General features: G+C 41.2%; 1 protein-coding gene across 1 annotated transcript; it reads left to right on the forward strand.

The window, feature by feature from the left end:
* The first annotated feature begins 206 nt into the window (after positions 1–206).
* dclre1a (DNA cross-link repair 1A (PSO2 homolog, S. cerevisiae)) lies at positions 207–11,581 on the forward strand. The gene is made up of 9 exons (XM_047610112.1): positions 207–852; positions 1,443–2,798; positions 2,881–3,014; positions 4,983–5,101; positions 6,790–6,933; positions 7,025–7,170; positions 7,994–8,148; positions 9,399–9,540; positions 11,128–11,581. The coding sequence occupies exons 1-9, from the start codon at positions 447–449 to the stop codon at positions 11,292–11,294; spliced, it is 2,769 nt and encodes a 922-aa protein (XP_047466068.1). The 5' UTR covers positions 207–446; the 3' UTR covers positions 11,295–11,581.
* Positions 11,582–12,765: the final 1,184 nt, after the last annotated feature.

Below are 12,765 nucleotides of genomic sequence, written 5' to 3' on the forward strand. Positions count from 1 at the left end.
GAATAAATTAAAATAGAATTAATTAGAAAAAAAAGACAAAGTCTTTTCTAAAGTCTTCGATTGCCGTACAATAAACTAAAAATATTCATGTGCATCTCTATATTTTTTATAGTGTTGAATAACGGAGGTTTTATATCGCTTTTTAAGATGTCGAAAGTGCAGCTCGCTTCCTCCACTTTGTGTTTACATTCATTCATAAGCGCTCAAATGTTCAACTGCCACAAACGGTTCATGGAGAAGAAAAGTAGGATTGTTTCATAACTAATAATCATAAGAACGCGTTTAATTTTGTTGCGGTAACACTCGTCTATATATTACTAGGAAATCTACCAGTAGTCTTTAATATACTGTGTTTATTAGTAGTAGTAGTAGTAGTACCGCGGGATGTTACCAAACATCGGTCCTTTCGTAAGAACGGAGGATTTCGAGGAGGTCGTCGGGTCCAAATGTCACAAAAAGACGACAGTGAAAAGGACATTTGGGACTATAGACCCCTGAAGAAGACAAAGAAGAGACATGCGCCGCCGTCCGAAGCCGTGACTAAGAGAAAATGCACATTCAGGAGGACCTCGAAGAAGAAGGAGGAGGACTTCTCTCTCTCAGCCAAGTCAGAAGACAATGATGCAAAAGCAGCTGGACGCGGAGATGTTGGAGTAACTGGTGTTGAAGGATGTGGCAACTTGGAGCCAAATTATTTACCCTCTCCTGCCAAAGACGATGATGATGCAGCGGAGGGATCGTCCTCTGGAGACTTTTGTCCCATCTGTCAGATGCCTTTCTACATTTTGGTTGTGCAGTCCCAAAGATGGCACGTTGCTGAATGCCTGGACACCCCCAGGGACCAATGCAAAGGTATAGATGTCCAATATGAGGCGTGGGACGTCACGATACGATACGTATCACGATACTTGACTCACGATACGATACATTATTGCAATATTATGATTTTGCGATATTCTACATAGTTCACTGAGAGATACATGCAGCTTAAAGTACACAGTATATATACACATCAGATGACAAATTGGACAAATTAAGTCAAAATAAACAACATTAATCCAAATTATCCATTTCCAATTTGTTGCACTTGTACAGAAAAAGTGATGGTGGAGGTGCAGATGACTTATTCAACCTGATATAGAGGGGGCAGAACAAGAAAAGCTTCATCTTGTCCCTTCTCGAACTAGATTATATCATTATTTTTAATATTTTGTCTTTACGGAATTGTTTTATATTGTTGTTGGAAACTGATGCAACTTGTACTTGCTTTTGTGTGGTGATAGTTCAAGGAAAAAAGATCAAATTAAAGTCAAATCAAGCCTAAAATAGCATCTTATAGTCTTTAAATATATCTAGAATGTAAAAATGTTGTTCAGTAAGTGATTCTGAACCTTGTCCCTACAATCCTAATCGTAGTGCACATGTTTGATTTGCTCTTACAGAATGCCCAGATGGTCTTCAGTGCTCCTCCACCATTCCCAACCATTACAAGAAGTTCGACCATTCGTATCTGGCTCACAGCCGAGCCCACGGCGACGCAGGCCTCCTCAGCGTGATCCGGGAGGAGGCGGGAACCAACCTGCGTTGTCTCCCGGGGTCGACAAACAAGGAGGCGGGTGGCTGCGTTTTAGAGGCTTCGCCGGACAGCGCATTCAGTCTTTCTGACATTTCCACTCATAGTGTTTCTCCTCCCAGTGATCACAATGTGACACCCAAGTCAAAGCTCGCAAACGGGCTTCTCAAACTGCGCTCGCCCGCCCCAGAGGATTTTAAGAAAAAGAAAGGATGGATGTCGTCTAGTAAAAGCCAAAAGTCAGTGACTTCTTCCCAGGAAAGTACAAAAGAACTTTCATCCACTCCTGTCAATGAGCTTAGTAGGAGTTTACCTTCCCCTGAAAATGATGACATGATATCATACTCTCCTCTGTCTGAGTTCCCTGCAGAGGCTGAAGATCATAATGGTAATGAGTGTAGAAAATCTCTTTTTAATAATGATGAAAACAAGGATGAGGACTCCATGGTGCTGTTCAGCGACAGCTTCTCCAGCGACGACGAGCTCCTCGCTGAATTTATAGACAATAATTTGGAAGTCAATAACTTGCCAGAGGAGGAGGAGGCGTCCTCCCCAAGCACCCAGCTGGGTTCAGTTTCCTCATTAGCGCCTCCTAATCAGTCCACTGCCTCGGCATTTACAGGGAACAGAGCTGATCACTCAGAGGGAAAAGCAGCCTGCAGTAAATCTAATGAAATCGGTACGACTAGCTTTCAGTCTCCACAGAGGATCGTTTTAGAGCGGCTAAGAGAAACGATTCTCAGCTCAGGAAACTCGAACAGTATTCAAACACTACAACTTCCCACAACTCCTCCATCTCAGAACGTCCCCGTCCCCAGGTCTCAGAGCATGGCGCCTCGGAGGGGCCTCGGCAGCAAGGCAGGTCAGGCCTCGGGTCTGAAGCAAACGGACATCGGTGTGTTCTTCGGCCTCAAACCGGCCAAGGAGAAGGAGAAAGAAGAACCTCAGGGGGAACCGACTCTCGACGCCTCCGAGACCTCGGGACGGAGGAGACAAAGGGGACCGAGGGCACCGAGGGGAAGCAGGCAGAGGGCGAGTAAGGCCGACGCAACCGTGGAAACGTCGCAGGCTGCTGCAGAAACCGGAGATGGCTCTAGTTTGGTGGATGGTCAGGTAGAAACAGGGAGAGGTGGGAGCAGAGGATGGAGAAGAAAAAGGTGGAACCGAGTCGGTCCTGACGGAGAAGTGCAGCTACCACGCTGTCCGTTTTACAAGAAGATTCCAGGTTGGTGAATAATGGTGTTTTACTCAATAAATTTGATGCTTAAATATTCTGTAATCCAAGAGATTTATGAAATTTCGCTCAGGCACAAGGTTTGCCGTCGACGCCTTCCAGTACGGGGAGATAGACGGCATCACCGCCTACTTCCTCACACATTTCCACTCGGACCATTACGGAGGTTTGACCAAGAACTCAACACTTCCGATCTACTGTAACAGAGTGAGTAGGGAAATATGAAGGACTTTTGGTATTGTTTAATTCTTTTTTTCACCTGGTTATGTTGGACGATGTTTACACTTTCTTGTTTGCACCATATGCAAAGCTGTGTTTTAAAGAAAGTCTGTTTTTAAGTGATTTTTACAAGACAGTCACATTTTATTATAATAGGTGCTGGATTTTACCTCCTATCCAACACAAACCCAACATCACACAGAAAAAGAAAGTTGGTTTACACGTGCTTGAATCCCCTCGGTGTTAAAACATTCCACCTTCCCTCCAAATTCTTTTTAATCCTTCAGTACCAAGGAGGAGATCTGCTAATTTGAAAAGTTTTCTCAGCCAAAAAAACAAAACAAAACAAAACAATTTACTTGCGTCTGATTAAAGAAGCTTCCCGGCTGCTGTCATGCTCTGCATCCCTAAGAGAATACACCTGATCCATTCTGCTATCTCACTGCTCTGCATTTGCTCCGTAATGGAAAACCCTTCTCACAGTTGTGCAGCAATGAATACTAATTCACCAATAACTCGGACTTTATTGGAGTCAATTAAGATTTTGAAAACCTTGAGTGGAGTTTTTCCTTTTTTTTGACAAAGTTGTACGGAAACACACTTAACCTGCAGGAATGTTAGTCTTTTGTCTGGGTCTCAATCTTTTTTTTTGAGTGAAATGATTCATGCAAGTACATACATACAAAATACATTTTTAATTTAAGGCTCATTTAAAGTACCGCAGGACTAGACGTACGCTTCACTTTCACACCGACAACTTAAACTTCTGCGGAAATTTCACCCAGGTTGTGTCGTGCAAATGTTTGTGATGTGTTCCATATAAATATCGACCGATACAGATTTATTATTTTTTTTACATCAGCCTTCCTAATTTTCCTGAGTTGATATTTGGAGCCGATGCTGCTTTTTTTTCTCCTTCCATTTACATGATAAAAAATGACACGTTGATAACAAATGTTAGTCAGAAATGTGAAGGGGCATCATGTGTACACAACACATTTTCTGTGTATAACAGAATCAGAACATATGTTAGACACACGGCCAACAACCTAATTGCGTATCAGCCAATGCCAATACTAGTAAGAAAAATAAAAATTGATTCGAAAATTGGTGGAGATGGAGAAGCTGTATCGTCGAGACACATTACATTTTTTCTGGAGTCGAATTGACAAAGAAGTGCAACTATAAATACTCAACAGTACCTACGATGACTGGATATATTTGTCCTTTGAAATTTTTCTTAAACCCTGTTCGCATGGAATTAATTTTATCTGTGTAACTAATTTGTAGTGTAACTTTTATTTTGTAAAATTACTGACATGGCCTATTGGCGCAGAATTAAGATCATAGATGGACTATTATTGCAAATTATACTACTGTGACCATAGGGCTAAAGATTGAGAGTAAAATGTTCATTGATGAGACTTTGAAAAATACACCGACAGCAACTGAATGAGTCTCTAATGACTTTGTTTGCCTTCTGATTGGTCGGCTTAACCACCAATCAGAGAGCTCCCCCCTTTCTATTAAGCCTCCACTTCCTGTGTTACTGTTAGAAAAACCGTTTCCATGCTGGGATCTATTCCCATTGGGGAAAAATGTTGACTTGATTAGTCTACTGCAACGCGTCATTGTTGTTTTTTAAGAACGTCTAAAACAAACATTTAACACCTGCAGGAAAAATAACCATGAATAAAACCTAAAAAAAAGGTCTAATTTAGACTCTTGTTACATGTTTTCACCATTTTCCTGTGGGAATGGACCCCTGCTTGGTGAGCGTTTCTCCAAATTAGCAGTAAAATAAGAAGTCAGGACTCAAAGTGTAGGAGCCCTCAGCAGAACACAACAGAATCGATGTTGGTGTCTCCTGTGGTTTTACTGGCTGCTGCTGCTGCTGCTGCATCACTGCGCGCGGGTTAAGATTTATGTCGGCTGACGGCTGCTTCTCCCCATCAGATCACAGGGAACCTGGTGAAGAGCAAGCTGAAGGTGGCAGAACAGTACGTCCACGTCCTCCCCATGAACACCGAGGTCACCGTGGACGGAGTCCGAGTCGTCCTCCTGGACGCCAACCAGTGAGTCGGCCGTGACGTCAGCGAGCGATCAGCTGCTTAGTATTGGTCACACTTTGTGTGTTTGCGCGTGCGCGTCTGTCGTCCGTTGCGAAGAAGCCGGGACATCGATCGGATTCGGCTGCTTGTTAACAGCTGGTTCAAAAGGACACGGCGGAGTCGGTTTGCACAGACGATAACACCCGATGGATTAATGTGGAACGTGCTGCTTAATTCAAACTGATGCCGCAGTGTTTAAATGAAAGTCAAATATCTTGTTAAATTTAATAATAGAATATGAGAATGTAATAAACCAACAAATGCAGCAAACACAAGTACTCACAAACATGCCCATTTTCGCATAGTATAGTGACTATTTCTCTCAAAACTAAAAAAGAAGATAATGGAAAAAATACTAGGGAGGCGCTGATTGTGAAATTCTGTGCCGATACCGATGTTTAAAATAACAATTTGACCGATGACACGTTTTTGTTCTTTATTTACGCAGTTTTTAAGTCGTTCATCTCTTCATCCCAATGAGCACAAATTCAAGTAAAAAAAACAAATTAAAACAACCTTTTATGTCATTGTGACCTTTTAATATCAGCTTTAATTCACATGAAGTTCTTTTCTTAAAAATAACTTTCTCAGCTAATTCTCAATGACACTCTTTATACAGTTTTACATTCCCCAACAAACTAATTTCACTGGTTTTAGCCTGATATAGAACAATGAGAAGATACTTTAAAAAAACAAACTAACTCAACTTTATTTAAAGTGCTGTACGTGGGTAAAATTAAAGTAAAAACAACAAACTAAATACAAATCAAATAGCTACTGAGGAACTCTGGGATCTAGATCACGAGGGGATTGAAGGGTAAAAAGTCCAATATCCAAATAAAAAAAGACATCTGGTTTGGTCTTCCTCTGTTTATGACTTAAACTGGTGTGTCCCAGTTACCTGATACCTTCAAAATAAAAGCACTAACAATTCAAAACAAACAGAATTGTTTTGTTTTTGTTTTTATAAACCTAAATGGAGAAAAACAAAAAAATAAGAAGTCCCTGAGAAACCACTGAGAAAGAAACTCTAGCTACTCTTCATCAAATCCATAAATACTCACAGTTGTTTATTTGTGTTTGCTGCATTTATTGGTTTAGTAAAGTCTCATATCATCAATTAAATTTAATAAGAAGAAAGTTGACTTTCCATTAAAAACAACAACAACTGCTGCAGCATCAGCTCATCTCTGCTCACTCACAGACACTTTAAAGTATCTGGTGTTATTGTCCGTGCAAAGTGACTCTGTGGTGTTGTATATGTGTGACAGTAATCGGAGATTAAGTTACTTTCACCAAGAACAACTGGAAATGTGGATTTTGTGTTCTCAGTAGGTCTTATTTTATGCAGTGTTGCTCACGTACACATCCGGTAGAAGGTGAATGCCAAGAATAAACTAAACGCTAACTACTACTATATATTGTAACTGAACACCTAAAGAAAGCTGCACCACGCTACATGTTTCCTTAAATTACTTGTTATTTTGAAAGGTACAGAGGCAAAATATTACTATTATTTTTTTTTTTTTCCAATGCCTGCAAAAAATAGTGCATTACAGGAACTTTTGTAACGTGTTCCTCCCAACACTGAAGTTCACTAGTAGCTTTCCTCCTTTGCTCTCCAGCTCTGTCTCACGTCTCTGTCCTTCCAGTTGTCCCGGAGCTGCCATGCTGCTGTTCTTCCTGCCCGACGGACAGACGGTCCTCCACACCGGGGACTTCCGAGCCGACCCGTCCATGGAGACGTACCCGGAGCTGCTGGGCTGCCGCGTGCAGACGCTGTATCTGGACACCACGTAAGAGCTTCTCGCACTCAGGGTTTGAACGACCCCCGCCCCCCCTGCAAAAATTAAAACTCGCTTCACGTTTTGAACCTCTCTCTTACAGCTACTGCAGCCCCGAGTACACGTTCCCACGGCAACAAGAGGTCATCAACTTCGCAGCCAGCACGGCCTTCGAGCTGGTGACACTCAGCCCACGAACACTGGTGGTGTGTGGGTCCTACTCTGTGGGGAAGGAGAAGGTGTTTCTGGGTACGTGTGTGGAAACGAAGCTCCGTCTAAATATTAGTGATGTCAGGATATATCCTCTGTGCCGATACTTGGAACGTTGGTATCAATCTGATATATGATAATATGCGGCTAGTATCGCCGATACCAATACTTTTTCACTTGAAATCTCATGAATTTTGAATAACTTTTTGCCTTTAATTAGTTGATCATGATAAAACACAGGACAATATTTTAGACAAAGATGCCAGTTTGTGTTAAATATAACAACACAAAACAATTTAACAGTATAAAAAATGAAATAATTCCCCTTTAACTACACAACATTGCTTTAGAAAAAAAAAGAGCACACAGATTGGAAATGACAAACGAAAGGATTGGAAACAGCCGTGCATCACTAGCTGACCTTTACTCGTTGAAAGGACATGTGATACTTGAAATTTGTGGATTAGTCCGTTTTTGGATAAAAGAGCCGCTTGTGCAGAGGCAAACAGTTCCTCTAGCGTGAATAGCGGTTTGCTTTTGTGCGGCGAGTCTAACTCGATGTTGTGTTGGCTGAGAGAGAGCAGCAAGCGTTCGTTCCGTAATCACAGCTGCTTCAATAAACTCAGCTTGAAGTGGAAGCTGGAGGAGGAGAAAAAAAAAAAAAACTAATTCAATTGACTGTACTCGTTTACTCTGTGCAGAAGAGTGTTTGTACACTCGCAGCTTTACAAGGCTGGAGAGGTGACAACAAACGGCGTCATTTCAGCTTTTTTCTTTATAAACGTAGCATGTGTAGTTTTATGCAACGTGTTCCAGAGGAGACGTAAACTAAAATAAGCCTCGTCCGTGGCTTCGTTCGCAGCGCTGGCAGACGTCCTGGGCTCTAAAGTTTGCCTCTCGAGGGACAAATACAACACCATGTGCTGTCTGGAGTCGGAGCAAGTCAGAGAACGCATAACCACCGACTGGAAGGCGGCCCAGGTCCACGTGCTGCCCATGATGCAGCTGAATGTCAAAGTAAGTGCTGCGCGTTTTTCTTTAAATCAAAAGACTGTTTTGTTTTCTACGTTTCTACTTCGTACTCTACCTTTCCGTTCCCGGCGCTCGGGCCCACGGGGGGAAATATATACGTGGTGACACGGCGTGAGAAGAAGGAGTTTAAAAAAATAATTGGGGAAATTAAAATTCTCAAGGAGAAGCCGGAGAATTTACATTCGCCGTCTGTGAGACTGCAGATAAGTCGGCATAATTCAGGCTTCGCTGGGCACAGAAAGGCTGAGCTGGGGGGCGGAGGAAGCAGCACAAGCAGCAGTTTAGGATTTTCATGTGCACGGACTCCGAAAGTGGCGCCATCTTCGATACATTATTGCGATAAACTGCAATATTCTACAAGTTCACTGATCAATTTTAAATGCAGCTTAACCTCCTTTGACCTGACCTTTTATTTGCATTTTTAATTTCTTCAAGGTATTTAGGGGATTATTAGGACCTAAGATGTATAAAAACTAAGCATCATCTTTGAACAGGAAACACAAAATATAAAACTGTTTATTTTAACACCTGAACATGGCTGAGCAAAGACAGAATTACAAACAATAAAGTCCCAACGTTCTCAAACTCGCTACTAAACTATTTGTTAAATATTCACATCATACAAAAGTAGAAACATTAATAAGCATAAATAAATAAATAAAACTTTGCTACCACTAGATGTCAGACTAAAGCGTCCACCAATGAGGACAAGGGACCCCAAACCGATGGAGAGATTACGTAGGGACCCGCTATATGTGTTTTATATTAAATTTGGCTTAGTGCTGTTTATAAATGAGCAGTCGATATTAAGCCGTCTCTCTCATCCCTTTACTAAAATATGTTGGATTCACATTAATGTGTGTGTAAAGAAATGTAAATTTGTGGGGGAAAATTAAAAAAAGGTATAAAAAATGTCTAATCAACCAAAGATTTGGTCCCGTATGAGGAGGTTAAAATACATATTGTATATATGTGCATCAGGTGACAGTGATAATTCAAACTTTAATCCAAATGATCCATTTCCAGTTTCTTGCGCATTTGTCTTTCTTTTTAAATCGATATTAAGACATTTAAAATCAATACAGTATCAGAAGAGAAAATATCGCGATATATATATATTGCCATATCAATATTTTTTCCCCACCCTTAGTCACCAATCCTCCTTCTTAAACGCCTAAATACGAAGCCTCTCGGTTTACCTTTTATTTTATCGTCCTCTTCTGTCGTTTCTGCAGAAGCTGCGTGATCACCTGTCACGCTTCTCGGGACAGTACGATCAGCTGGTGGCCTTCAAGCCGACGGGCTGGACCTTCAGTCAGCAGGCGGAGTCGGTGGAGGACATCCAGCCTCAGATCAGCGGCAACGTCTCCATCTACGGTACGTCCACCGTCCAGAGACGTGCAACCGACACGAGAGCACAGTTCTGCAAGGTTAAAGTCATTAATTTGTCTTTCACGGACCAGAAATAGAAACTTATTAGAGTAAATGACCTTGTAATCTTGCCTCATGCTGTGAAAGCTTAATCAAAAAGCCAGTGATGTGAATGTTGCTCATGTTGTTATTTAGCAAACAGCTCCCTCTTTTGGCAAACCGAGGGAGGGGGGGGTTTGAGAACAGACAACAGCTCAGTGCCAGGTTACTTTGACTTAAAATAATTGACAGGATGCTGTGTCTTTGGACCTGGACAGTAGTCTAGCATTGATTTAAATTAAATAAATAAAAATGCTGAGATGGTGCATGACTCCGGTTTGCGATTACAGACTCGGTTTTCCTCCCCCCCTTGTTTTCAACTGCTTCTGAATAGATCCGTCAGCCATCTGGCTCCTAACCTACAATCACCAGCTAGAGGCCTCAGCGATGCACACTAATTTCTTCCTCCTCAGCAGTTTGTGTGCCACTCGGGCGGAAGCCAATTTTGCGCTCGTCCTCCTCCTCTTCCTCCTTACCCTTCCCAGCCATATGCTCCTACTCCCGCTAATATTGTGCTCTGCACGTGGGAGGGCTCGGCTGTAAACTTGAGCGAGGCCTCACTTTCAGCGGTGAAGTGAGGACAGAGCAGCAGCAGCCGCCGCTCTCTGCGCCGAGCTCTCTTTTTATTATTATTTCCAATCTGAAACAGCACGGATGAATCATTTGATTGTCGACGGCTCGTCGGCGTCGGAGCATCTGGTCCCTCCCGCTTTAAGACTCCTCCGCCGCCCGCCGCTCGTCTCCCTCACAAAGTCAAACATCTGCCTCCGTGTCAAGTTTTGACCTCGAACCAAATCTTCCCTGGTTTTGATGGAGTCAAATGTTTCTTTATGATTATATTCAGATTAAAAACATCAATCTGGAAAAACTCCCTCTGGTCCAGTTCTATCCCCTCAGGACTGCACTGATGAATGGAAAAATTTAAAAAATCCACTGGCTTATGAGTCATTTTCAACTACTTTAGAAGCTATTTGACAAATACTTTTAAAGAATCTGCTTTGTTTTTATTTATGTAGCATCAATAATGATGCATATTTTCTAAAGGTGCTTTACAAAACCCACAGAGCGAACATGAAGGAAGAAACCTGGAGCATTAAACTCATATCACATCACTCCCGTATCAGCCTGGACCATAAACTAAGAGTCTCAAGTCTTTAAAGTAGAGAGTGGTGATATTTGATACCACAGATTTCCTGATTTTCTGATGTGATACTGGGCAAAATTCAGGCTGGTATCGGCGATACCGATTCAATACTTCATACAGAATACAAGAAATCTGTTATTTATTTATCTAAAACTCTGAAGAACTAAAAAATTAAGTAAAATAATAACATTAAAATTGTTGTTTAACTACTAAGAATAGCAATAAAGTCTTTTCTGATTCTGAACTTTGAGAGAGAAGGGGTGAAGTGGTGCTACTAAGGTCTTTAAGATGGGATGGAGCTAAGTTATGAAATGTGGCTACACGCTAACCGCTCGCCTTTCCTCGGACAGGGGTCCCGTACAGCGAACACAGCAGCTTTCTGGAGCTGAAGCGGTTCGTCCAGTGGCTGCGACCTCTCAAGATCATTCCCACGGTCAACAACGGCAGCTGGGCCGGCAGGAAGGCCATGGAGAAGTGCTTCGGGGAGTGGCTCCGCGAAACCAGAGCTAAACTGTGAGCGGGGTCTGCCAGAACTCATCGGGAGCAAATGTGAAAAAAATCTATTTTAACACCACTCATTTTTCTAACTGTTATTAGAGGAACAATTCACTCTTGGACCAGTATCGTATTTTTATGCTCTTATGCAAAATGACATGGAAGCTTTTAACAGGACATTGTTTTTCAATTCACTCATCCGTGTTCTGCAAGTGCTGCTCTAGAAATTCCAATTTTCTTCTCAGTGTTTGTTTGTTTTTTTGTATATAATTAAAACTTTTATGCAGAAGAATAAATGTTTTAATCATTCTTAATGCCCCTGCTTCCTTTTCTTTTTTTAAATGCATCATTAATCTGTTGAACTTTTAGAATCAAGACTAACTTGCAAACTCCAAATAGTTTTATATACCGGCTGATGTGTGCAGGTAAATGAAAGGACATGTAGGGTGAAGAAGAAGAAGTAGAAGCGTCGCTCTTGTGTGTAGGGAGGTGGTTTATCTGTGAGACGGCAGCTTTCCTCAGAGTCACAGCATGGTTTCCTCCTTTCAAGTCGAATGAATTCACCTTATCTCACCGAGCTGCGTCTGTGTTCGTGTGCGTTCGTTCTTGGTTCCAGACTGAGGGAAGATATTAATTCTAGATACTGAAGTTCACGTTCCTGTAAAGTCACATCACTTATATAACGCGTGCTTTTAAATTACATCTTATTTCATTAAACCTTTAGCCTCTTTGTCGTCTCTTCCTGTAGAATAATAAATAAATTATGCTTTAAAACAAGCGATGAACACAAGAAAACTAGCACATCTGTAAAAAATGCTTCCCTGGAAAGGTAAGGAAAAATTCACCTGCTACCAAGGTTATGGAGGAGGAAAAGAAACCGTAAGAAGGTTTTTCTTTTTAGTTTTACCTCTTATATTTCATTTTGACAAACTAACACGGACTTAAAACCATCAAATCCAAGTAGGAAATAGTTCAATTTTTCACTGTGAAAACCACAAACATGTTCAATGAACTTAGAATGCAAATCTAAAGTGTAAATTTCACAAGCTTAAGTACAAATTTAGGAAACAAAGTTATTTATAACTATTCCCATTGAAATGCAGGAAATGCATCACACATTTTTGTACAACTATTTACAAAAGTGTAACGATAAGTGATGCATCAGACACGAACCAACATGAGGGCAATAATCAGGAAAAAAAGTGGCGTAAATTCTTTCTAATAAGTCTAGTTTTATTTGGCCTATCGACACAATTTAAAAACTAGTTTATAGGTTGAAATTAGCACTTTTACAAACATAAAAACAGATTCAGTGACGCCATCAGACTGTACAACGCCACCGTTTAAATGTTAAAATACTTGTAATAGTGTAAATTGGTCACCTCTACATAGTTTTTACATGTGAATACAGTCTTATACATATTTCCAGTCTTCATTCTCCTTTTGCATTGTTTATTTTGTTGGTGTGTTAGGTTGATGTCTGAGTATGTTTG

The sequence above is a fragment of the Mugil cephalus genome, chromosome 16 (assembly GCF_022458985.1).
Source record: "Mugil cephalus isolate CIBA_MC_2020 chromosome 16, CIBA_Mcephalus_1.1, whole genome shotgun sequence".
NCBI lineage: Eukaryota > Metazoa > Chordata > Actinopteri > Mugiliformes > Mugilidae > Mugil > Mugil cephalus.

Bases quoted from the DNA above. Each gene is read 5' to 3' on its own strand.
- dclre1a (XM_047610112.1), top strand. From the start codon at position 447: ATGTCACAAAAAGACGACAGTGAAAAGGACATTTGGGACTATAGACCC. The intron at 2,799-2,880 runs GTTGGTGAATAA...AATTTCGCTCAG, and splicing joins GTTTTACAAGAAGATTCCAG to GCACAAGGTTTGCCGTCGAC. The intron at 3,015-4,982 runs GTGAGTAGGGAA...TCTCCCCATCAG, and splicing joins TTCCGATCTACTGTAACAGA to ATCACAGGGAACCTGGTGAA.